This window comes from Tympanuchus pallidicinctus, unplaced genomic scaffold (genome assembly GCF_026119805.1).
Source record: "Tympanuchus pallidicinctus isolate F22 unplaced genomic scaffold, pur_lepc_1.0 scaffold8, whole genome shotgun sequence".
In the NCBI taxonomy this organism is placed as follows: domain Eukaryota; kingdom Metazoa; phylum Chordata; class Aves; order Galliformes; family Phasianidae; genus Tympanuchus; species Tympanuchus pallidicinctus.
The window spans coordinates 52,009,623-52,034,685 of NW_026294802.1; the positions used below are offsets into that span (position 1 = coordinate 52,009,623).

Genomic DNA, 25,063 nt, shown 5'->3' on the forward strand with positions numbered 1-25,063 from the left:
CTCTGCTTTTAAAAGCTCGCTTACTTCATCCAGTATTCATTCAAGTATATAGCATGCTATGCCTGTCCAGTTAAAAGTTCAAACAGCACAGCATGCCTTCACTGATCACATAATTTGATAATGTACAATGAGTAGAAAACAGAGCCACGACAGAGCTCCAGACACTTCTGTCCCTCTGCACCTTCCTGCCTGTCTGCTGTAACCAGACTCCTTAAGGCAGCATTGATGCTGTTCCTGAGCTTGGGAATCTGCCCATCAGAGACTGTTCTATCAGATTACTCCCTCCTCCTGTTGATGAGGAATTGGCAGAGTTTCGCTGAATAACAGCACCAGCCTCCTGAGCTTCTCCTTCCCTCCGATGGCAGAAGTGGGGTACCTGCATATACACTTCTACAGAATCCAAATTAATAAGATGAATGGAAAAGGCAGGGTAAGAAGCTGGATGTAGTGATTTCAACTGGAATGGGGAAAAAAGACACTTGTATCAAAGCACTTCTGTCACAAAGGAACTTCCCATCCCCTCCTATTTCATCCATCTGGATGCCTTGCTGCTGCACACCACCGGAAAAAGAAAAAAATCCCTTCAAAATTACTTTACCATGGATTTGAGTTTCTTAGTTCCTGACTGGGAGTTTTCATACATCACCTGCTTCACAGCTAGTTCCATTCCCCTATTAAAAAGGCTCCTGTGCTTGAACATGTTCCAGCTGTTGAGTCACAGCCTTGCATGGCTCTGAAGCCCATCTCCCCCAGGTCAGCACGTGCCTGGGCTCTGACCACACACTGACTTCAGGAACCCCCTTTAGGGTGTGCACTGATGGCCCTGCTGCTGGCCACACTGCAGGCCCACAGCCCAGCCCCACAGCACGGCCCTGCTGCTCGCAGTGTGCTGGCAAAGTTGGGTGTGATGAGGAAAGAACTGCAGATTGCAAACCAGACAGGAATAAGAGGCACAAAGAAAGGCTGATCACTGGTTTGTGTGCCTGTGTGTGAAGGAACTAGACTGCTTAGGGGAAAGCCAGCAAGTCAAAGCCCTGCGTCTGCAGCACTGCTAGCATAGAGAAATGGTTGTTTTCCACTCAGGTTCAAAAAGCCACTAAAAACTAAAGTCAAAACACACATGCTGGTGAATTCCAGCAGCCTAGCTGGCAGCATACTGCTCAGTCTGAAGTCAAAGTGAAAGCTCAGCACTGTGCAGAGCTCAGAGCAGAGAGCAGGCCATCTCCCACCCGCAGCTGAGGGAACCTTCGGAGTGAGAAGGAAACCCCCATGTCTGCTTCTGGGCTTGTGGAGATGTTGGTGTGCTGCTCAGTGACAGGCACAGCAATGCACTATTTGACAGTTCAACTTGGCCAGTGTTCGCATCATATCCACCAAAAATGAAAATGTACTTTTTTTTCTTCAGCTTCAGGATACAGTATCTTTTCTATCCCACACCTGAAAAATGAAACCCTCCGTCCTCTCCCATTCTGTATGTGTTCACACGCAGCAACCCTGCAGCTTCAGAGAGAGAAAGCCTTTAAAAAAGGGGGCTAAAGTTCACTTTGCAGCTTGAACTGATTCTCAAGGCTTGTTACAAAGAACGAAGAAGTCTAAAATCTTATCCAACAGCCCCTTTTAAAGGCCATTTGGGTCTCTGATGGATGCAGACATTTAAAAGCTACCAGATTAAAAATAACAGACATTTCTCCCCATGTCATAATGAAGCTATGGTGCACAGTTTTAATCAACCGCTCCTGCCATTTGTGCCACGAGTCCTTTGAACACAAAGGTGACTTATGTAATGAATTACACAACAATGCCCATTAAAATGGCATTTGTTCCCCGGGGCATAGCTTGATCATTTGTGGAAGACAAAAGGCAAGTTGCAAGGCTTCAACTAAACCCTTGCTGACAGGGACTTTAAGGGTTCAGAAGCAAAAGGGGAAAATAATGAGATATAGTTCAAAAGGACTTTTCTGCTGAGCCTGCCCATTGGGTGCCGCAATGCACTGCAAAGGAAGCAACAGCGATGGGGCTGCTGCTCTTGGTCCACTGGACCCAATTCTGCTGTCAGAAAAATGAGAGGATAGTTACATCAGAACGGGCAGATGGGTTCAGAAGGGCGTCTGATGACAATCACAAAACGTTCTGCAAGGCACAGATCTGTCAAGATATTACATGAGTATTACTGGAGATCCACGGAGAATTAAAGGAATAGAAAAGGAGAATTCCATTTACGGCTTTCATGCCTGCCATGCCCAACTCAGCTCTCCTTGACTGGGCTTTCTGCTGCATTTCATGCCCTCTTTCTCCAGAAGCCCTAGGGATGGTTTAGCATCTAAAGATGCTGACGTGTAGCACTCTCATGATGCCGCATGCTCTCCAAGGATGAGCTGCTGTCCTGAACACGCAGAAGACAAGGAGAATATTCCTTTCAGACTTCTGAGTGTGTTATGGGCGCGCTGCAGGAGCCTCAGACCTACAACTTCCACCTGAGCAAGTTTGCTTTTCTCAACCTTGTCATCACCCACAGAGACTGAAGCAACGAGAATTCACCCAGAAACAAAAAAACCCAAAAGCCTGTACTGGGGATTCAGCAAGAAAGAAAAGGGAGGGTCCTATGTGGAGCAGGAAGCTCGCCCACCCTAACCTTTGTACCTTAGGTGGGGCTGGCTCTGAGCACCAAGGCCCTCTTCAGAGAATGTTTGCCAGGACAGCTGCCAGATTTCGGAGGAAAACGGCAGAGGAGGGGCAGCTGAGGATCAAACAATGGTTCCTGAGCTCTGAGGAAACTTTTCCTTTAACATCACGTCACCTTGGAAGCAGCCAGCATTTGGAAGCGGAAAGACCGACTGCCCTTTTTCTATTTTGGCAACATTACAGTGAATGAGCATAACCCAACGAGCATTAATGATGTGCAATGACAGCACACAAACTTCTATGGAGAAGGGAGGCTCAGTTCGCTCTCAGCTGGCCAGGCTCTGCTCAGTGACTCACAGGCTTCATTATTTTTTATGCCGCCCTCTGGGGCCTCCAGAGGAAGCAAAACATTTTTATTTGTCAGAGAGCACATTTTTATTTAGATTTTATTTATTTACTTTTTTTAGGCGTCCATGAATGAGACATCTCCAGCTGCAGCAACCTCGTGTGGAAAGAGCTCACAGTGCTTGCAAGGGAACTGGGAGGCACACAGGGCATCTTATCAATACAGCCACATTTCCCAACAGCAGCAAAGAGGGTTGGATAAGTCAACAACTTCAATTTTATGGTGCATTAGTGAAACAGCTCTTCTTTCTTCCACTTTCATGTTTGGAAGCAAATCTTCAGAAGAAAAGATGCACTACAAGACCAGAACGGTCAGAGCAGATAGTAGGGTGACCTCCTGGCCCTCTTTTAGCCTCAAATATTTCAGAACAGAGGAATCATTTTGAATGCAGACAAACTTGGAATCCCTGTTTCTGCACTGCTACCCAACGGATTCACAGAAGGAAAACAAAAAAAGGGGACAGAGCTACAATTAAACAAAGCAGGAGGGAACTTAGAGGAGCAGAACTTTGCTACCCAAGTGCAGTTTCTCCCAGCAGACCACAGCTAGCTTTGAGACTTCTTTTGAAAAACACAGCATAATACATTGATAAGCAGCAATCAGGACTTCTGCTCTGCTTTATCTGAAAGAGCCACTCCAGCACTTTGGTTCCCTATCAACCCACAAGCAGAAATGCTGCCATTTACCAAATCACGAGCAAACCTTTGTGCGGCATCTGGTGAGTCTCTGGTAATTTCCTATTTAAGTACTGATTTTGCACAGTCCTGCAAGCCCGAGAGAACTAATGGGATTACGACACTGGTAACACGACTCGTAGCTCCCCTGTGCCAACAGCACTAAAACAACAAAGAGTCAAGCAGCCTCCAACATCAACAGGACCACTGTGCTCCACGCTCACCCTGCTCCATACATAAAAACCACTGAGGCTGCTAGCTAAACATCTCACTTGAAACTGAAAAAACAAATCCAGAAACAGGGCATAGATTCTGCATCACTTCAGCAAGCAGCTCAGAACACAGGAATCACAAAGGTTGCAAGGGAATCTGTGCTCACCAAACATGACTTAATATGGGGTCCGTGGGCATCCCCACTCGTCTAACAGCTCTATGTGGATACAGGCATGACAGTGATTCAGACATCTAAAAATAAAGTCCTGCAGGCTCAAGTATGCCCGCGCGCTACCTGAGTCACCCCATGCTGCAGGGAGCGCGAGCCACAGCGAAATCATTTCATTCACTGCTACTGCAGCCAAGCAAAAAGCCTGGTCACTGAGCCTGGCTTAAGCTCTTCCTCCCCCTCCTCTCCTCTCGCCTCCTCTCTTCTGCTCTCATCTTACATTTAGACTCTTTCCACGATAAAAAAATCTTTGCTAGACTTACGTCTCAATTGTATGGCTGTCAGCTTAGAAGCTCAGACCTGAAAGATTATAACCCAGTGTTGCCAGAGCTGTTTATCCATCTCCAAGGTGACAGAATGTCGTCAGCGGCGCTCTCCAGGACAGCGAGCAGAGCCGTGTCATTTTAGATGCTTTAGGGAAAAGCGTAATTGCTCACAACCTGCCTGCAGGTTCATAGCTGAAAAACAAGGTAGTAAACGAGTCTTGAGTTTGCATTTGTCCCACAGCACCAGATTTGAATGGGAAAAAAATTCCACCTTCTTTCACCTCAGAGAATAACCTCAGCTCTCATTCATTAGGTGACAGAAAAAAAAAAAGCTGGCTCGGCTCTGACTGACACCATCTCCAGTTGCTTCGGTCATTACTAATTATAGTCATTTTATTTTTGACCTCTGATTGCAGATTCTTTGCACATGCAGAGTCCATTGCACAGCTAACCTCTGTTTTCTGGGAGTAATCGCATATACTGCCCAAAAGGCACTTCCCACACTGCTCCAAGCTGAGCTCAAGAAGTAAGATCAAAACATGGAAAATATTTGCTTGAACATGCTCGAGTTTATTTTCCTCCTTAGTGAGTGCCATAGATTAAGGGCAGCAGTCCAGGTAAGAATGTGAGGTAAGCTCTTTTCCATGGATGCTAAGAGATGAGCTAACCTCTCTGCAAGGAAGCCTCATTCCTCACTGCTCTGCCTAGCACCGTGTCCCCAGGGCTCAGCTGCTGAAAAGCAGACACTCAGCTCCGTAAGATGAAACATGTCTGCACAACTCCAGAGCACCATGCTGGGGGCTCACATTTCTGCAGAAGAAAGAAATGTGAATTTCAGGAACCAGGCCAGCACCATCTCCTCCAGCAGCACTGCCACAGCAGTGTAAACTTCCCTAATATTGCTTACTCAATAAAACAAGGCAGCACAGGAGGGCTATGCAAATCACTCAACTTTGAAGCATCCTGTGCTCTTGCCCCAGAGGGCCAGCTCTCTGTCTCCACGTACGCAGGCATGTGCACACAGTGATACAGCAGCACTGCAGGTGTGAAATTTCTGATGTAATCAGGTCAGAAGCTGCTTTTACATTGGAGCTGTGCTGCTTACGCAAAGGGTTAAGAAGCTGCAGGCCATATCTTTGGTTCTGCACCCCATTCTGTAACTGATAGGATCTGCAAACAAACCACCATTTTTATTGCCTGCCCACAGGCAGTAGGAAATTTTAGTCCTTCATAAGCACAATTTGAAACATCAGCGCCTCCAGTAAAGGGGAACCGAGATGTTAACTGAACAGAGCAGAGCAGGAGGAAGAGGAAATAGTGGCCCTCATCTTTGTCAGTTGTAGGATTAGCACATACCTCCACCGATACGGCAGGAAGCATAAGGTACCTTATGGAGCCCAAGTCAGATGTCTGCCTTTCACTCCACTGCACACAAGCATTATAAGTTGCATTCGCAGGTACCATTATTTGTGTCAACCCTATTTCATCCTACCTCCTCTGGCCCAAATTAAATACCCCCTAGCTGCACCTCTCCTACAAACAAAGGTTTCAAAGATACAGCTACAAAGACCTGCAGCTCTCCCTGCTCTTCTCAGCAAACCCAAACTTTAAAACAAACAAACAAAAAAGAAAAAAAAAAATACAGAGCAGCAAACTTGTACAGTTTGGACAAACCCTACCAGATCTGTATGAGCGTCAGAAGCACTGCAGGAATCTGAAGAAATACGTGCTGACTGCAACACCCCCCAGCCTTCTGAAGACTGGAAGCCTCACTAGCACAGAAACACTAGAATTTCACTTGTTAATTTAGTGCTGAAGAAGCAGCAGCTATTTCAGAGTGATGAGGCTGAAAACCCACTTAACAAAGGGACAGCTGAGCCTTAGCTCTCTAGAGCTCAATTCTTTGCACCGGTGCAACATTATTTCTTCCATCACCCTGGCTAGCTATTTTTAAGCAGTCACTGAGAATTAGCAGAATTGGCCCTACTAAGAATCAGTTTCTAATTTTTAATGAGCTTCCAGTGTAGTGATACAGGAAGTCAGCTTGCATTTCAAGCAGAAACACCTTCAATGCTAACACTCAGCAAATGGGTGATAGCTGAAGGGAAGTAAACCAAAACCTGTATTTTACCAAAAACAAAGTTGAGCCTTATCTCAGCATCTCTTTGCACTCCATGCTGAAACAGTTCTTTTATCACCAAATAAATCTTGGTGAACTACCAGCTCTGAGTGAGACCTCACCAACCCCTTCCCTATTGCATCCTGAGCAGAGTGCCATTGGGGTTCAGAGGTGAGACCCTGCCTCACACACAGACCTGCCATGGAGGCACAGGCCGAGTGCATTCCAAGACTATGATCCTCTGCATGCAAAAAAGTGTATTTCCAAACCTACTGCCCAGATTCTGTGGCAGAGAGACTTAGGAATTTATAAATAAGAAATAATTTTCGACAGTACTTCTATTTAATTTTGGTTTTGTCAAAACAGCATAAACCACAGTGACCAAAGCTATTTAAATCTCTGCAAAACAACACGCAATCGTCTGGCGATCCTGCTGCCCAGACCTGAAAGGTGAATCAATACCAACTGCACTTGGAGATGCACTGAGCAATATTTGGGAGCTTGTTGGGTCCATCTGGCAAACAGCAAGCAGCCTGCTAGGAGAAAGCCCAGCCTGCACGGCCTGAGGGTCCCTGCTGCTCCTTGGGGTAAACCTGGGGCTTTGTCAGAGCTTAGCATGATTAACTCCATGCTTTTACACGTCAAACCCATTCAGTAACCTACTGATTTCTGCAGTGTGTCATGGCAGTTGGCTTCTAAAAGACAAAGGCGTGTTTAGCAAAATATCCTTGGTGCCACTGTTACGGGGCAAATACCTCCCACACCTTGTGTGTTTGATGCTGCCACCTGATAATGCATGCCTACCCTGGACAAGCTGCAGCTTTGTTCCAAGGGAAACTTTATTTTGCCCTTGCCAGAAATTGAGAGCTTTCAGCTGGGCCCAGCCAATGAGTCAACAGAATGACACTGCAGTATGGCGACAAGCACTGCTGCAAGCCATCCATCAAGTGATCAGCAGCCCGCCAACACGTGACCCATGTACATTAATACCATTCTGCAGTATAAGAAGCATCTAGTGGCAGCTTAGTTAAACATCATAGTGTTACAATTGCTGTCTAGTATCACGAGCTAAAAAATACTTACAGCTAGGATGGTCTGTTTCTAAGACTCTGCAATAAGGAAAATAACAGGGATGTGGCACTGGCAGTCCATCAACCTTTATATTTTCTCTGTTCTTACTTGAAAACTCACGGTGTGTGCATGAAGAGGAAGAAAAAGAGCGGAAGAGAAGAAGATGGGGCACTGCTCAGCAAACTTTTTGCTTGGAAATCTTCCCTTTCCTTTCTACTCCATTTACAGATCTATCCAGCATAATCAACTTGCTCCCTACCCCAGTTAAGCAGGTAAGTATCCCCTGTGTATGCATGAACTCTGCTCTGCAGCTCAGCAAACAACTCTCAGCTCCATCCACTTCTGAACTGCTGGTGTCTGTAGAAGAATGACAGATGGAAAGGATCTCTCCTGCTCCATTTCTGGCAACGCTGCAGTCGGGAAAGTCTTTGAACTTACTAAATGTGCCATCATTCTTCATCAACCTGAAAAACAACTATGCACCTATTACAGACTGCAAAACGTGAAAATGTCTCCAAGAAATGCTGGAAGAGGCATGTGACTTGGGAAAACCTGCATGATAAATATATATAAAGGGCCCAAAGTTCCTCCACAGAAGATCCCTGACAGCCTCTATGTCTCCAAACGCTGCATTTCCACGTCCATCCTGATAATAAACACAAACCACAGATCCAAGAAGCTCCTAACAAAACTGCCTGATTGCCATTTTGCTAAAAACAAACAGAACCACCCCGCAGCACTGTATATAGCAGTCACAACATTGAATTATGGAGCTGAACCCATTCATATGGAAACTCTGAAAGAAGAATCCCAGCTAAAAACCTATAGAAAATGCTTCCCTGACTTCAATACATCAAGCACATTCAAGTTAATTTGCCATTCACTGCAGAGAACAGAGCGGATGAAGAGCTAAGCTGGTTTTCTGGCAGCTGTAGGAATCCATACTTCATGGAAGATCACTTGAAACTCTAATATACTCGTAATTTATCATGATAAAGAGTATTAACATTCAAAGCCATACGAACCTTCCAGTTCAGCCTTCAAAATGAAAGGGCTTTTCCAACCAAGGAAGTCAACTGAAATCAAGGGGAAGCTTGGGAACTCAAGCACCATATTCCCAACTGACTTCCTATAATACATAGTTTTACTTTGGAAAAAGACTGTCCACTTGCAGAGTGGACTGAGCTAATTAGAAGCCAAACTAGAAATGCAAGGAAATACTTGGGATAATTCTCATCTTGCGGGAAATCGTTTTTCAAAGACAAAAAGATAAAGTCCAGCTCTGCTGAACAGAAGGGGCTGCCAAATCTCCACGGATGTTTCTCTTGCATGCACTCCCCCTGCCACCCTGCAGTTTGCTCTCAAAACTGCTCACATTAATTTATTCCCCCCCTACCAAAGACATCACAGCTCTTAAGAATGTTTTCATTTTCTGTTTCTTAAAAGGATGCTCTTGTGTTACCATAAGGAATAAAGAAACCTGAAGAACTAAACGTGCTCCTCAGCAACTTAAAAACAACATATTCTATTGTAAAGCAGAAAATCCTGTTTGGTGCTCTCCTGTTAAGAACCATGCCTGCATTTGCAAAACAATCCAACCCAGAAATGCCAGCTCCACTGAAACACTTGGCAATTCAAGCATTCAGTGGGAGACAAGTCAGCTGCAGATCGAGCAGGAGAGCTGTAGGCTTAAATTTATGTGTTAGCCTGAACCTAGCTTATCACCAAGCAAGCATCCCTAAATGTGGGATACACACTGCCAGCCAGCAGGAGGCAAGCAGTAAACAGCTGGGCAAAGCTGCCCAAGCAACACTCAGGTTCTATCAGGGACAGAAATAACCAATGCTCTCAGCAAATGAGCCTGTGGAGTCAATCTCATCACCTACAAGAAGCTCTCCAGATGTAGCAGGATGAATGCTTACAGGTTTTTTTCAACATCTCAAACTAAGATCCACTGCCTCATACCCTTTATTAGCTCCCACGACAAAATACATCGGGATTTGGAGGCTCCAAAGCTCCTCCTAGTAGAGACATAACCCCATTTGTTTTCTAAATTAAGTCTTCCAAGCTTATTGCATAAAACTAGCAGCCAAACCAGAGCCTAACAATGAGATGTCTATTTTGGAAAAATATCTAGAGGGAAAAAAAAAAGAAACTGAACTATTTTCATCTAAAACACCCATAAATCACTTTATTTAGATTACAGCTTGGGGTCTCACTGATGGGATTTCTCTTCTGTTTCTGTCATATCAGCATCTGCTCTCTTCACGTGAAACCAAAACCCTTCTCAAGGACATCAGAGCACGTTCACACTCTTGGACCACTCACCTCCCAGAGAATCTGCCTAGTTCAGGCAGCTACAAACACACAACATCCGATTGTGTTGCATTACTGTACAAAGAGACAGTCATCTCTAGGGCAAAAGGTAACAGCCGAGCACGAGAAAAACCACAAAAGAAGAAATTATAGACCAGATATAAGAGCAAACTACCCTGCTTCCAAAGCATGCTAGAGGCTATACAGAGTCCCAGGAGAGCAGATAAGAATTCAAACTGAATTGTACAGATCTGAAATACAGTCATGATATATTCCAGGGCATGAAGAGCTTCAGAGAGCATCGCTGCTTCAGGACAATTTCCATCACCTTACTTCACATCTTTTGGCTGACTGTTCACAATTTTCTGGTACCTTCATGTCAGTATTACCATTCTACCTCCACGGAAGCACAGCCCAGAAAGGGAATTCCAGAGTTCAGGCCCATGCTATTGCTGGATCTTAAAAATCACAGCAAAGCCATATTATACAAAAGAGCACCTGCTGGGACCCGAGGAGAAGCAAGAGAAAACAAAACAAGGAAACCAAAGAAGGAAACAAAACAAACAAGGAGAATCCTTACACAAACAAAGACCATCTCTGAAATCTGCTCAGTCCATTCATGTAAATGCTGCTTGTTTATGATGATCTTCATTTCTGAGCTAGTTCTACGTTTCCAAGATGTGTCATTTTTATCTTAAAAATACGACCTACATTTGAATTTCTATGTAAGAGCACAGATGCACACAGTGCTTTGCATGTTAAATATGTGGCTTTATTCAGGCTTACATTTCACACGTGCCCATTATTTCAATAGTTAATCTGTTCTGACATTGCTTATTGTTACAGGATCTAAAAAATAAGGGAGAGCCCATCATTAAGAGTTTGATAGCAAGTAGGCTATCTTCTGAGGGGCTCAACAGACAGGGAAGGAAAAAAGGCTGCCCAGCTGTCAGTCAGACTTTTTAATCAGGCTGAAACAGTTTGTTGCTGAGAGGGGGTTCAATCTCTCCAATCCACACTGCCATTTCTCACGCTGCTTTCTTAATTAGCAGCAAGTGGACAACAGCTGTCAGTAGCCCGGAGGCCAGAAAGTTATCAGCAGAAAGAGATGTGTGTTAGGGAGAGAGCTGTGCATGGCGAGCCCTGGATCAGTCCATATAGGATTCCACAGCCAGAACAGATGCTGACACAAGGCCCCGTACAGTGACACCAAGAGGATGCTCTTCCGAATGGCTTTGGGCTGGTTGCTTTAACATATGACTAACAGCTTTCTTTTTTGTTGTTTTTGTATTCCTGTAACAGGAAAAGTTAAGCTGAGAATAGCAGGAAATGGGAAGGCCATCCTAATGTCCTGATGGAAATACATGGGGGTCAACTCAAATGAAGTCTTCAAGTCTGCTCTGGAGGTTCTGAGAATAAAAGTTGAAATGCTGGGAGCTGGGGGGAGATGTTTCACTTGCCTGGGAGAAATCCTAGCTGAAAATACAAACTTAATCAGAGGCAACTACAAGCTGTAGCCTGAAACAGCATAAAAAAGAAAAACTCAACCCAGTCATCATCATTTCTGGTTTAGACCCCTCTGAACGTAAGTCACTGCTTATGACCTCCTTGCGGCATCTCCAGCACAGATCAAAAATAGATTTCTGTCCTAAAGAGGAAATACTGTCTGGTCAAACCTACTGTGCTGTTATCTGACAGCTCTCAGCTCTGGATGGTGGCCTGGCTCAGGCTAGGAGACTGCTAAGGAACAACGGCTCCCACCATCAAGTCTCTCATGGAACCTACCTTGCTAATAGAAGCAAGACACAGGCTTTGCTCCTGAGGTACAGAGGACAGCAAACACGAACTAACAAAGAAATGCTTTTCCATTTCAAAGAAATAAAATAATAGCTTCCCTGTTGGACGCATTGATTGCTGTAATTTGTGGAAATGAGGGAAACTAAATGCAATTTGTCAGTGATCAAATGCACTGTTAAAATTGCCCGATGCCCATGTGTTAATGAAAATCTGCCATCTCCCTAACAACCACTCGAACCTCTTCAGGAAAGGTGGGCTTCTTTCACATTTGGCTCTAACCTCTTCAGAAGGCATAAATTTGGAGCAATTTTCTGAAGCCTGTCTGGTAGGCTTTAGTTCTGGCACTTCTAAATATACATCGGCTTTGTGAGCTTGAACCTACACAAGGGAAGCTGGGCTGCAGATGGAAGCATTTCCCCAAGCTGCCAGTAGACCAGCAACACATTTAAAAACCCTCATCAAATTAAGTGCTTAATTACACCTCAGACTTTGAGACTCTGGAAATTAGGATAATCTTCTGGGAAATTTATGAGTCTTCTACAAAAGAAATTACAACATACAAGCCAAAAAAAGCAGAGAGCTTGGAGAGCACCATCCCATCAAAACACACCTTGTGCTACATTCCTCACCCTAATTCCCACAGAACGTTTGAGGTGAGATCCTCAATTTAATTTCAGATGCTCAAGACTCAGGGAAAAATTAGGATCAGCAAAACTAGAGAGCTAAATCACGTAAAAAGTTGTGCAACTTTTGTTGAGAAGAGCTGATGGAAAACTGGCTGCCTAAGGATGTTCTCAGACTTGACCAGGTGAGCGGACCAGAGGCAGGGTCACAGAATACACAGCTTGCAGATGGACTGAGCACAGCCTCCCACATCTGGCCAACAGATCCCAGCTACAGCCTTGCCGGCCTGCTCCGCTCCTCTAGGTGGCATGCTGTGTGCACACAACATACCTGCACCTTCCTACAAACAAAGTGATGCTGTGCTACGCAGCGCTGTGTCTGTCACTCTCATCAGCCAGCAAGACCTCAAACACCTTAAAAACGTGAAAGGATCCACAGCTCTAGCAAGAAACTGAGCAGCCAAAAGGAGCCCGTGGAGTAGACACCATCTGATCAAAGCAGCAGCTTAAATCTAACATTAAATGAAACCAAGGTGGAAGCTGTACTTACTGTTCCCGCCTCACTGCATGCAGCACTTTTCATCACCACCCATCACAGAGCAAAAAGGACAGAGTAAATGCTTGCACAATGCTCCGAAAATATAAAGCTCTAGATAAACTCAAAGAAACTATTACTCACTTTCCTTTCTGATTCATGCAGTTATTACATCAAAGGAAACGGAGTTTTGTTTCTCAAAATAATCCAGGACATCCCACATTTCCCACTGCTACCACCCTCATGAGCCACGTTCAGCACCAAGAGAAACTCCACTGCTCGTCCCCTTGCTGTGAAACACGTAGCACTATTTGGGGACACATCCTCACACAACACTGCTGAGTCAAAGCCTCATGACACATCTGGGCAGGATGTGCTACAAATATTGAGAGTGTATGTGGGAGAAAACTAAAAGCTAGGAGAAGCAAAAGGTGGTCAGAGGTGACAAAGCAGAAATGACATCCTCGTGTCAAAGACAACAGAAAGAAAAGCAATTGCAATTCAAACACAGAGTTCAATGGCAACATGAAGGAAGTACTGAACCGTGGGCTGGAAATATCTCAGAAGCTGAGCTAGGGAAGCATGACACTGAGTCCAAGCGTGTAAGAGATCAACTGCAGGTGAAAGCTGTGTAACTGAGTCTGGCTGAAAGCCAGGCCAAGGAACACCAGCGCTAGGAAATCCTAAAAGCCATGGAGCCAGGAGCACTGCTCACAGCCACAGAAACTGCTACATCAACTCAGCATGGGATAAATGAAGTAAATTTGTACCCTGGAGCAAGAGTGTGGGGAGTGTCCAGACAAGCCCTTACAAACATTAACCAGCCTGAAGTTAAATACCTCTCAGTAAACTATCCTCCAGACTTTGACACCATAAGAACCAGAAACTTTTTTCCAATATAAAATACTAAGGCAGTGAAAACATGAAAGCAGTTATTGATAGGGTTTAACCAGATTTGAGTGCAGATCATTTGACAGCAGATCATTCGAGCTCATGCTGCTTCCCACTGATCTGAAGGCTTTCACAAGACTTTTCTTACAGCTCGCTCACGAAGAACAGCTGCTCTGGCAATTGCTGAAGTTAGCATTACTTCCTGCCGTGAAAAAAAAATACCATCCATATATCTCAGTACAGAAACCCAGACTCTCTTTAAAACAAGTCATGATAGGGTTTACATATCAACTGGCTGTGTGCCACCGACACTCCCTTAAACACTGGTTACACCCAGCACACGCTCAATATGATATAGCTGAAAGGGAAGATGTTTTATACAAGTTCCCAGGGTAAGGAGCTCCTGAGAAGCACTGATCTGGGACTCGCATTGTTCTAATGCAGGAATAAATATCTGAGCCCAAACCATATTTCAACCACTGTCCCAGATTCACACATGAATAAAACCCATCTGAGCTTTCCTGTTACGCTCCCCATGTTCTGCACCAAGAAGAAATCCCAGCATCACGTAAAACTGTAAACTGAATTAGAAGTGCTGCAGATTTGTTTTTAACCTCTCAATAACGTTGCTTGTAGCAGCAGTGGGGCTGACTGCCAACCATGGAGAGGTCTGAAACTCTGTCAGTGCTGATCTTATGCTGAACACAAATGTTTGTGAGCTCTTGTACAGCCACACAGATCTCCTTGTCTAGCAGTGCTGCCCACAATGAGCCGCAGTGAGACAGGGTGTGAGTACAAACATTATTGTATTAATTGCATCTGTTGATTAAAGCAGCCCAAGAACAGTCTTGTTTCAATTGCTGGCTTTATAATTCAGTACTGAAATGCTACTATAAGTGTTAGATGGATGAGTCAACAGATAAGACACAAAACCATTTGTAAAGAGTGTCTCACTGCAGTGATCTGACAGGCTGCACAGCTACACAGAACAGTGGACTTTACTGACACAGCTTGCTCATGTATCCCTGAACTTCATTTTTCATTCCAGTCTTCTTTTTTCTTTTTTCTTCAAACTTTACAGCCAAAACTGAGGAAACACATGCACTGCCACCTCTGTGCACAAGAAAGATGAGTAAAGATGCACGTGCAATCTGACCATAGTGTCTAACCCTGCCTTTCAAGCTAAGTCTTCTCAATGAGGAGTTTGCAGCGTTTCTCCTCCGCATCTGGAAGCTTTGCTTGACCTTGTGGAGAGAAAGAGCCTTCAGCCCAACAGGGGAACGCAGTGCTGGCGGACCAGCCCAACACGGACACAGCGCAGTGCCTTTCTTTCAGTCTCAATTGAAATCATTTCTGCCACACCACGTGAGGTCAGCAGCTCCAGGCTACCAAAATGAACGGCACGTCCAAACTGATCTCTCCTTCATTCAAAACCACCTGCAGCTCACCTTCTTAAAGCTGATGTTATTCATCCTAGGAGAAGCACGTGGCATAACCCACCCATCAGTTCTCATCTCCTACGAGGTGCTCACACTTGCAGCTAACAGACAGCTCAGCACGGCAGAGGCTTTATTTTCCTCCTTGCTGGAGGTGTCACAAAGCACTCTTGTGCAGGCCATGCTTTAAAACATTTCCCATCGTAACGCCACAGCAAAGAACAGGTCTGCATGATGGCACTTGGCACCAGCTTACCTGCAAACACCTCGTGCCATTAAGGTCCAAAGGCACACACAGGGCTTACAGCTGGGAATTCCTTACCCGGGCTGGGCTGCAGTTCCTGGTATCTTCTTGCACAGGAAAACGCTGTGCAGGTTCCTTCTCCAACATAATTTCCCAAGACAGGATGAAAGCAAAGCAAAAACAGAACAGAGAACAAGGCCAAGGACTCCGGTATTTACCCCAAAATGCACAAAAAGCAAGCACTAGCCACCAGCCTGGCTGCTGTTCTGTTAAACATTTGTCAGGGATGAGACTCAAGAAGTGGGTGGCAAAGCGAGACAGTGCTCCTGGTGCCACGAGTGCCACGGCCTCCCTGCCCCTGCTGCCTGCTCCAGTCGCCCTGCCACACTGCATCCCTGCACCCAGGTCACCACTGCCCTGCACTCTGCCACACTGGGCACCAACACAAGAACCATTCCCCTCTCTCACAGCAGTTACCTTTTCTTCTGCAGAGCTTCACAATCAGACGTGTCTTTCATTTGCAATTATTGTGCTAAAGCAAAGGCAGATAAATTGCCTCCCAGGTTTCATCCAGCAGCCAACACAATTACTGCAATACCTGCAGCTTGCAGCAGTAAACACAGCAACATCATGATTATGGTTTATCTCATTTTCAGTTTTGCAAAATATGGAACAAAAAAATAATAGCTGTAATCTCAAATAGAGTTCTCCTGACAAGCAAATTACTGAAACTTGAGTCAGAAATCACTCTTTACCCATTGCAAAAGAGTAACCCTGGCAATTCTTCTGGTATGATTCAGGATAAAGGGCATTTTACAGCTGTATGAGTTGGAATATTTTGGGAAAGAGAGATGCTTTCAATTCCTTCTGGTTCATTTAACAAAATCTAAACATCAGAGCTTAAAATAATCCTGATGGACAAAGCAGGCCAGGCCTTCCTACCCAGTGCAACATAACCACACAATGCATCAGAAACTATTCCATATCCTCTCCTTTGGTGAAACAGGGGGAGGAAGAAAAATAAGCCGGAGCATTTACACAGAAGAGCAAAGCCTCTCTACCCAGACCAATTTATTTTACCCTGGAAGTATCGACAGATGAGTAATGAAAACTGTGCTGCAGACACAGACCCCTCTTTAAGCAGCATCAGTTAATAAACCACAACCACAGCTGCAAAAATATTGAGGAATTTAACCACATGACCCCTTCAAGGGCACCGGAGGACAGAAAGAGGAACCCATTCTGTGATTTGTTACCATCCCAAAAGCTAACTCCACAACATGCAGCGTCAACGCGGTGCTCCTGTTCTGGATGTGAGAAGGTTGAACAGCTTCATTAAGTTTATGCTATTGAGCACGATCATTTCTTGCATTCCTTCGTTTTCATGTTATGATAATGCTTGAAACATGATACTGGGTTGCCGAAGATGTGAAGTACCTCACAAATTAAATGATTAAAATAATAATAATAATAATAATAAAACACCACAGCCTGTGAGCTCTCCCCATGGGGCAAGCCACAACACTGCTAACCTTGCAGCTATTTTGTGTAAGTTACCAGCTCTGGATCCCAGATTCAGAGCCGGACCCCCATCAGCAGCCACATTAACACAGCCTGCACAGAATGGCTTTGGAATCAGTCATGCTTTCACATGATGGGGGAATTTTTTGGCTACTGCCAGCAGGGCTCCATTAGAGCACGTGATCCATAGCTGCCATCCCACGTGTTATTATTTACACAAGCTGTGAGTACTTGCTGAACTTGAGAAGCATCAAAACAATGACATCAGCACTCACCAACCTTCAGATGTGGCTTTGATTGATGCTAGTGCAATTACACACCTTGCTGCTAGAGCTGCTTAGGATCTGCAGACAAACTGACCTGCCAGCCATCATCCCGGGTCCCTGGCATTCCTCTTGCATCACCTGAACTTTGACCAGGACAAGAAGTGTAAAACACCATCCTGGTGGTAACCCTGGACACAGACAACCCTGAGCAACTGCCAGGTACGTCGTTGGTTCACTGAACAGCCCCAAGAACCAGGCAGCCCCAGGCAGTGCTGAGCACTATGCCTGCACTGGGCACGGATGGCCACGATCCCTCACATCACTTCCCAGGCTGCCAGCCAAACAAAAGCCAAGGGAGAATTTCATGCATCTCACTTGCGGTACACCTGACGTCTCCAAGGAGCCTTAGCTGTATTACAGTGAAATGTACACCTAAGATTTGAGGTCTGCTGAACAAGGCTGTAATTCAGGAGAAAACCTACGAGTAAGAGCTGCCAATGTATATTTAAAGCATTCCTATAACTGCTTTCACCCGAGACAGACAGGAGCACAAACGTCTTTGTTTAAAGTCTATCTGGAAACGCACAGTCAAGAAGCCAGACCTCTCTTCACACGGTTCTCACGAGGTCATTTGCCACTTTTGCTGTAATACTTCAGCATTCACCCACCTTCCCTGTCCCTGTCTGCCCCTCTGATCCACCCCCAGAAGTCACACTTGAACCAGCAGCACCAGCTAGCACTTCTGGATGGCCAAATGGAATATAGGACAGCAGCATCTTCCCTTCTCCACAATACAGGCATGATTTGCAGTCTCTTCCTTCTGCTCAGTCTTCTTCAGAAAACATACAGAAGTTTAGATCAGCAAGTCCTCTGAAAAATGACTCGGTCTGGCTGTAGGCTTAAGAGTTATAAGGAAGGAGGATGAGCAGTCATGTTTCTATAGGAAAAGATGCTACCAATTAAGTCTCTCCTGCATCTGGCTTCAGGCTTAACCTAAGATTCCATTTGCCTTTTCCAAGAGTATTTATACAGACAGACAATGCTCTTCATTAAAGTCCTCATAAATTCATAGGTGAGCACTGACACTGTTGGGAAACCTTCCTGGTTCGTCAAACTTACGATTCTTGTCTGCATGTCATTTAGTTTAGGGCATCTTCTAATCAGAAAAGCAGGATCTGTACACACAAACACAGAAAAATCATTTAAATGTCAAAAATATCCAAAAATGGGTATTTCTTTGCTTGTGAAAGTTTTAGCACTCATCACTCCTGGTGATGAGACCCAGGTTGCGTTGGAAAGTCAGGCAAACAGTGGATGGAAAACCATCTGTGTTTTATTTCCCCATGCACAAACAATCAAATTTATGTGAATAAAGCCAGAACACAAAAGAAAAGGGTAACGTATCACCCAGCAAAAGCTGTTCTAAGCAGTGCTGTCCTGTTCTGCGCTGCCCACCAGCAGGATTCACCTAACACAGCTGTCTGGCATTGGCTGCAATGTGCTGTGCATCCAGAATGAAAATATTGATTCCCCTGCATGCCCTTTATTAAACGATGTTTGGTTCGTAAAGGAAACTTTCTAAATATGGAATTAACTCCTGTGGCTGTTCTGTCCCCTCTGTGTCAGTAAGGACAGGACAAACTGGCAGACTGGGAAGCACAACAAACGCACCAAAGGGTGAGGGATGAAACAACAGGCATTGCAAACGCTCTGCTTTGCTACCAGCCATTGAAGACTACCTGTTCCTTAACCTTAAGGCTCTGTTGATGCTTTCCCTTGTCTTTTCAGAAACCTATGAAGAAAAATGTCATTTATTCTCTTTCAGAACAGAATTATCCCATGTTGTTCGTCCACATCAGACATGAATTGGAAGTTTGTTTGGAATACAAACCACCTCTTCTCCTGTTCCTGTGCATATCCACTTCTCCCTTGCTCTCAGCACAAGAGCACTGTTCCACAAACTCCAAGGAAGATGAGCTGTAGTATCAACGTAATAGCAAACAGAGGACTTGAAGACCTCTAAGTGAAATAAACAAATAAAAGAGTACCAACAAACTCATCCACCAACCTTCTTGGGATGCTTCACATAAGCATCTCTGCGTATGTGGGGACACCATTTCTTTTTCACAGAGACAAAATCACCCACGAGCATCAGAATCACCCACCGCAAGGAGAGATCAGAAATGCATTTTTAGAACAGGTGCTCCATGCCAGCTAACAGAGCTGTCAGTGTGTCACTCTGCAGCAATGTAATAGCAGAAGTGCAGAGCATTCCTTTGGCAGCACGTCCCAACCTGCAGCTGAAATTCACCTTCTGCCTCTGTGCCTTCCAACAAGCTCCCACGACAGCTGCAAATTGCCTCCTCCCTGACACTTTCCTCTTCTTGTCCTCTTTGCCTTTTCCCTATCCACTCTATGGACACACAACACAGTCCACCTTATTTTGGAATAAATCAAGGGCTAACCTATGTTTAAATAAGACCCATGACTTTGCATCACTGAGAAAGAGAGTTGTTAAGGCAGCAGCTAAAAAAGCACTACAGACGGACTCCATTCCCTGGAATGGAACATCAGATTTCCTCCACTCACACAACACTGTGCAGTAACTAAAGCCATGAAAGCCATGCTGGTGGACAGCAAATGGGGAAACACTCTCTGCAGGTGAAACTGTGATGAGAGTGGATGCCCCATCCCTGCAGGCATTCAAGGCCAGGCTGGATGTGGCTCTGGGCAGCCTGGTCTGCTGGTTGGTGACCATGCACACAGCAGGGGGTTGGAACCAGATGAGCGTTGTGGGCCTTTCCAACCCAGGCCATTCTATGAGAGACATCAGCACAGTGCTGTGACTGACAGTGACCTTCCACACATCCCTGCGTGCCAGAAGGTTAGCAAGAGCCAGTAGGAGTTACCCCCACACAGAGCCACACAAACAGATATATTTAGTCACTGCGGTTCAAGGAAAACCATTGCTTGCACTGAAAATAAATTTAGCAATTGTTTCCAGTTTCTGCTCTTTCATTGACTAAGGCACAACCCAGCTGCTGTGCATTCCAGCAGACTTCAGCTGTCCTTCTTCCCCACTCCTTGCCCACTTCCTTCTTACAACTGCCATGAATACCTCAGCCTAGCACCATTCCTCCTGCAGGCTGCATTTCTGCACACATCAGAGCTGATGCTACGCAGCACAACACCTGTCCAACCTACATTTACCCAAAAATGCAAAATTCCACTCTCTGTACCATTTCCTAAGAAGCACTGAATAGCAGTCATCTTGTACTTCACATCTGCATAGAACTGGATGGGACTGTTGACGCTTACGATACAAGCTGCAATAAAACACACGTGGGATGCTGCTGTCTGAGCAGCCTGCAGCAGGAATTGCAGCGTGAGGAAGGAAGGATCGGAACCACACTGCATTCAGGACTGTGCACTGACTCTTCAGGAGAGTTTCATTCTCAGACTCCAGGATAAAAACTCCATAGGTGTTCTTACTTGGTTTGAAAACCACCACTACAGAAACCGCTTCTGTTGGCCAACTGCTGAAGTTCCAACTTGAAAGCCTTCACTTAGACTCAAAAATACAGCACAGCAGTGAGGGCACAACCAAACCAAGACAGTCTGTGTCTATTAACTCACCTGATCCTCAACTGCAAAAACAGACACTGCAGAGAATCGAGTGGGTGTAAAAAAACCCACATATTCAGGATTATTTCTGGTCTAAGACTGACCCAAGAAATGGCTGCAGCCCAAAAAACACCCTTTGCAGAAATAAGATCCCAGTAAACCACACATCAAGCATGATTCTGAGCAGTGTAAAACAGCCTGCACATGAACAGTAAAGGTCCCCTAAAGATGGGAATGATCTGTCCCTGGGATTGTGCTACTTTCCTTAAGAACAGGATTCCTCCCTTGATGTTTATATTACAAATGCTGGATGAGACTTCAGAGGTGAATTTGCTTATCAAGCAAATACATATCAGAAAAAGGTGAAGACAACAGCATTCTGGTCTGCTGGGAATACCTCCAGTTGGGTCCTGAGCTGAACAGAGAGAACTGACTGCACTCCAGGCAGCTGAATGCTTGGAACAGTGGTCTCAAACAGCCCTTAGCAGATGGCTATCGAAAAGGCAAGCTTACAAGGGATGTGAAAAGCCAGCAAGAAGTCACAAGATGATGATAGAAAGCACCAAGTAGAAGAAACGTTCAAGATACAGCATCCATATGTCTTTGGTTTTAATAAAGGGCATTAATGAACAGATACTCTCTGTGGAAAAGCCTGTATTTCAGACCTGACGGTGTCTCTCTGCTCTTTTATTCTCTCTGTACGACGCAGAATTGTTCAACTCCCTGAAGCGTGTAATCCATCAGGTAAATAAATACAGGAATTCACCTATTGCCATGGTAACAGGAAAACCAAGCAGAATCTGTGGCCTCCTCTGCTTTCTTAGCAGCCCTGCTTTGGAAGGAACAAGTATCTTCTGTAAGTGAAGACCAAAATTACAGATGCATCAGTTCTAGAGCAAAGAACAACCAAAGGCCGGATGCTGTCCTTCCTCCTTGGGTCAAAGGGGTTCTGTTTTCAGAAAGTATTTGGAAGTCTGGCTGGAGCCCGAAAAACAGGGACTCTAGAACTGCTAAAACTGAAACACAGCGCCTTGTTCTGCACTACCAGATGGATCCCCTTCACTCCAAAGCCGTGCTATGAATCACTGCACAGTGGCCCTTCTGTTGAGCGCAGAGCAGAACTGAGAGGCTCCTGAGGGAGCCCCGTCCTCCCCTCCCTGGTGGACAGGAGCCATTACGTATCATCATTTATTTTTGTATTTTATTAAGTGTTGACAACGTGTTTCATTTAAAAACCCAGGGAGGTACATAAGATCTCTAGAGATCTAACTCTACTAATATTGTTGTAGCCCCACAGCCTGGCTAGATGATTGCTTTCTCATTCTGTATGAATATGCAGATCGTCAAACCAAAGCTCCAAACCATTCCAAAGCCATTCAAGAAGACACATTATCAGGCAACAGCCTCTTTTATTTACAGCACAGTGGGTCCTGCTTGTCTTTCGGTTCCCATAAGAAAAAAAACACACACAAACATAAACAAGCAGATCTCAGATCTCACAGCATTTGTTCCATGACTCCGCATCCTTTGTTCCACCACTGTATACATTTAGACAAATATTATCCCAGAATTACTGCAGTATTACAGGCTGTGTTTATACACCGACCCTGTTCACCAAACTCTTTGTGTCAGTCATAAGTTCCAACACTCAAACTGTGACCTAGAGCACTCCGTACCAAAGCAGCTGCCTTCCAGCCCTCCTTCCCTCCTTTCCCGTTCTTTTCTCCTCCAGCTTATACTTAGACTACATTTTTTTTCCCTCTCTTAATAACACCCTCCTTAAAGAAATGCAAACACAAGCAGTTGAAAGAGCACAGTTCCCCAAATTTACACTGTCTCTTATTCAGCAAATCACCACCACGCTCCGCACCCACTGCAGCACGCCTCCGCATTAAGACTTCACCCACGGCATCTTCAAATCTGTACACTGACCTGGGCACGGATCCTGCATGATGTCTTGAGTTCTTCACTGGGAGTTGAGTGTGTTGCAAGGCCGGGTCTCCTACGCTGCGCAGCGTTTGGGTTTTGTGTGGTATTTTTGGCCTTTCTGTTCTATTGTACACGGAACCGCACCGCGTTTGTGTGTGTCTACAGAGTCATCTTCCAGCGTTTGAACTCTTCACGCTGCTTCGCTGGGGTGGAGCTCTATTTACTATTCTCACAGGGTTATTTACTGCACGCGAATAAACAAAACGTGGTCACTTATTTTTCACATCCGCAATTACTGGCTATAGAACTGTCAGCATTTACTAAAGCCCCTTCTAATGGAAAGTTCACTTCTAATGGAAAGAAGTGGCCACTGGTTCAAAGCTGGCCCCAGCTCTATGGGTGCTGCTCACCCCTTCCTTACATTGTTAACCCGCTTCCAGGAGGAAAAGTGGCAGTGATGCACCAATAAGCATGGAAAAGAAAGAGCCAGAACCCCCCAAGCAAAGCGTTACACTGCGATGCTATGTAAGGGATGGTGCATCAGATTAACCTCTGATATTTCTGGAACAGCATCTGTCCCATGATGCGAGGCACACTTGTTAGACAGTGACTGAGTGCTGAGAGCTGGAAGCACGCCTGTGTGCCTCACCGCCTGGAGCTGCTCCTCCCTGGAGGCTGCTCCAGAACCGCAGCACAAGGGGCTGCCTTCTTGTACAGCACAGCACAAACCAGGATCGAGTGATCAAAGCCATGGGGGGCTGCTCCGGGCCCTGCTCCTCTGAAGCAGGGATCTTCCTAAAGCACTGCCTTGGGAAGCCCCAGTGCTGCACTTCACACGTCTGACTCACACTGCTGCAAGGCCCTGCTAGGAAAGCATCGAGCTGCTCCTTACAATAAGAGACCACCAAAAAGCATTGTTTTTTCCTCTACTAATTAAATGCGACGTAATTAAACCAAATAACTTCAGCGCCTGATTTACTAAGCCGTAATTGAGGCTTTCACTGTACTGCAATGGGAGGAACGGGGGCACCTCCAGTGACAGCTGAGAAGCACTGCACGGTGTGTGCTGGGTGCTTCCCCGGCTCATGGAGAGCCCCAAAAGGGGCAGCTGCAGCCAAGCCCTTCCCTGTGCTGTCTGCCCACAGATAAGCCTGTTCCGATCGTGCACAAACACCGGGGAAGTTGGAGAAGTTGCCATTAATCACTGCGTGCAGGGCCCGAAGCGCTGCAGCTCTGCTGTGATGCTCTGCTATAGACTGAAAGGACGGTGCGAAAAGGGGGGGAGGGGGGCGAGGGGAGAAGGAAACAAAACAACGGCAAATAAACGGAGAAAGGAAAGGAAGAAAAACGAAATAAAAAGGAGAAACGGACCAGAGGACACAAAGCCTGAGGAGATAAAAGAAAAAGAAAAAAGGAGAAAAAAAGAAATCCAACAGGAAAATCCACCAGGAAACCAGCGAGGGAGCGCGGCACTGCTGCGGGGCTCGGCTCGGCTCGGCTCGGCAGCCCTCCCCGCAGCCCGGCCTGACAGCAGCCCCAACCGGCCCAGAAGCCGCCCGGCCCGCCGCCATCCCCCGCCCCAGGGCCGCGCCGGGCCCGCGCCAAGCAGCAACGGCAGCGGCCGCAGCTCCGGGCCGCAACGCGGAGGGCGGGGAGGAGAAGCGCCGCCGCCCCGCCGGGCCTCCCGCCGCTCACCTGCTTTCTCGATCTTGCCGGACATGTCGGAGCCGGGGCTCGGCGCTCAGGCCCGGCCGCGCCAGGAGCCAGCGAGCGGCCGCGGCCCCGCCACTGCCGCCTCCTCCCGCTGCCGCCGGCCGGCCGCGATCCGGGAAAGGCGCCGCGGCGGCCCCTGGGGCTCGGCGGCAGGCAGGCAGGCAGGCAGCGCTCCCGCCCCCCGCCCAGCTCCGCCGGGCCGCGAGGGGAAGAGGCGGCCCGGGGGCTCCCGCCACACACGCACACGCGCGCCGGGCCGGGCCGCAGCGCCGCCTGCCGGCCGCCTCGGGAAGCGCAGCCAGGCGCCGCCGGCGGGGCGGACCCTGAGGGAGGCGGCGCGCTGCGAGCATGGCCGCTCCGCTCCGCTCCGCCCCGTCGGCCGCTCATCGCGCGCGTTTTCCCAGCTCGCGGAGTCGCGAAGGAAGGAGAAGCCCTCTCACCCCACAGCCCCACCCCGCCGCGCCCCTCGGCGCCGCATCCCCGCTGCTCTGGAACGCGCCGCTCCTGAAGGCAGCGCCCTGCGGCCGCCCTGCGCCTTGCTGTCATTTGCTCCCGGTGCGCTGTGCCG

At 46.5% G+C, this 25,063-nt stretch overlaps 1 protein-coding gene across 10 annotated transcripts in view; it reads right to left on the reverse strand.

Moving 5' to 3' along the window:
- Nucleotides 1–24,614, reverse strand: part of RAPGEF1 (Rap guanine nucleotide exchange factor 1) — a 76,473-nt gene extending 51,859 nt beyond the window's left edge. For 5 of the 10 annotated variants that reach the window (XM_052669357.1, XM_052669356.1, XM_052669354.1 and 2 more), the window contains exons 1-2: nt 24,478–24,599; nt 22,786–23,026 (exon numbers count right to left, since the gene is read on the reverse strand). In XM_052669357.1, coding sequence (XP_052525317.1) covers nt 22,786–22,804 — 19 coding nt within the window. In that variant the 5' untranslated portion in view covers nt 22,805–23,026; nt 24,478–24,599. Of the gene's footprint in view, nt 1–4,407; nt 4,565–15,454; nt 15,565–22,785; nt 23,027–24,477 lie in introns of those variants that run through there. The other 5 variants (XM_052669349.1, XM_052669347.1, XM_052669348.1 and 2 more) reach the window with 4 other exon arrangements.
- Nucleotides 24,615–25,063: the final 449 nt, after the last annotated feature.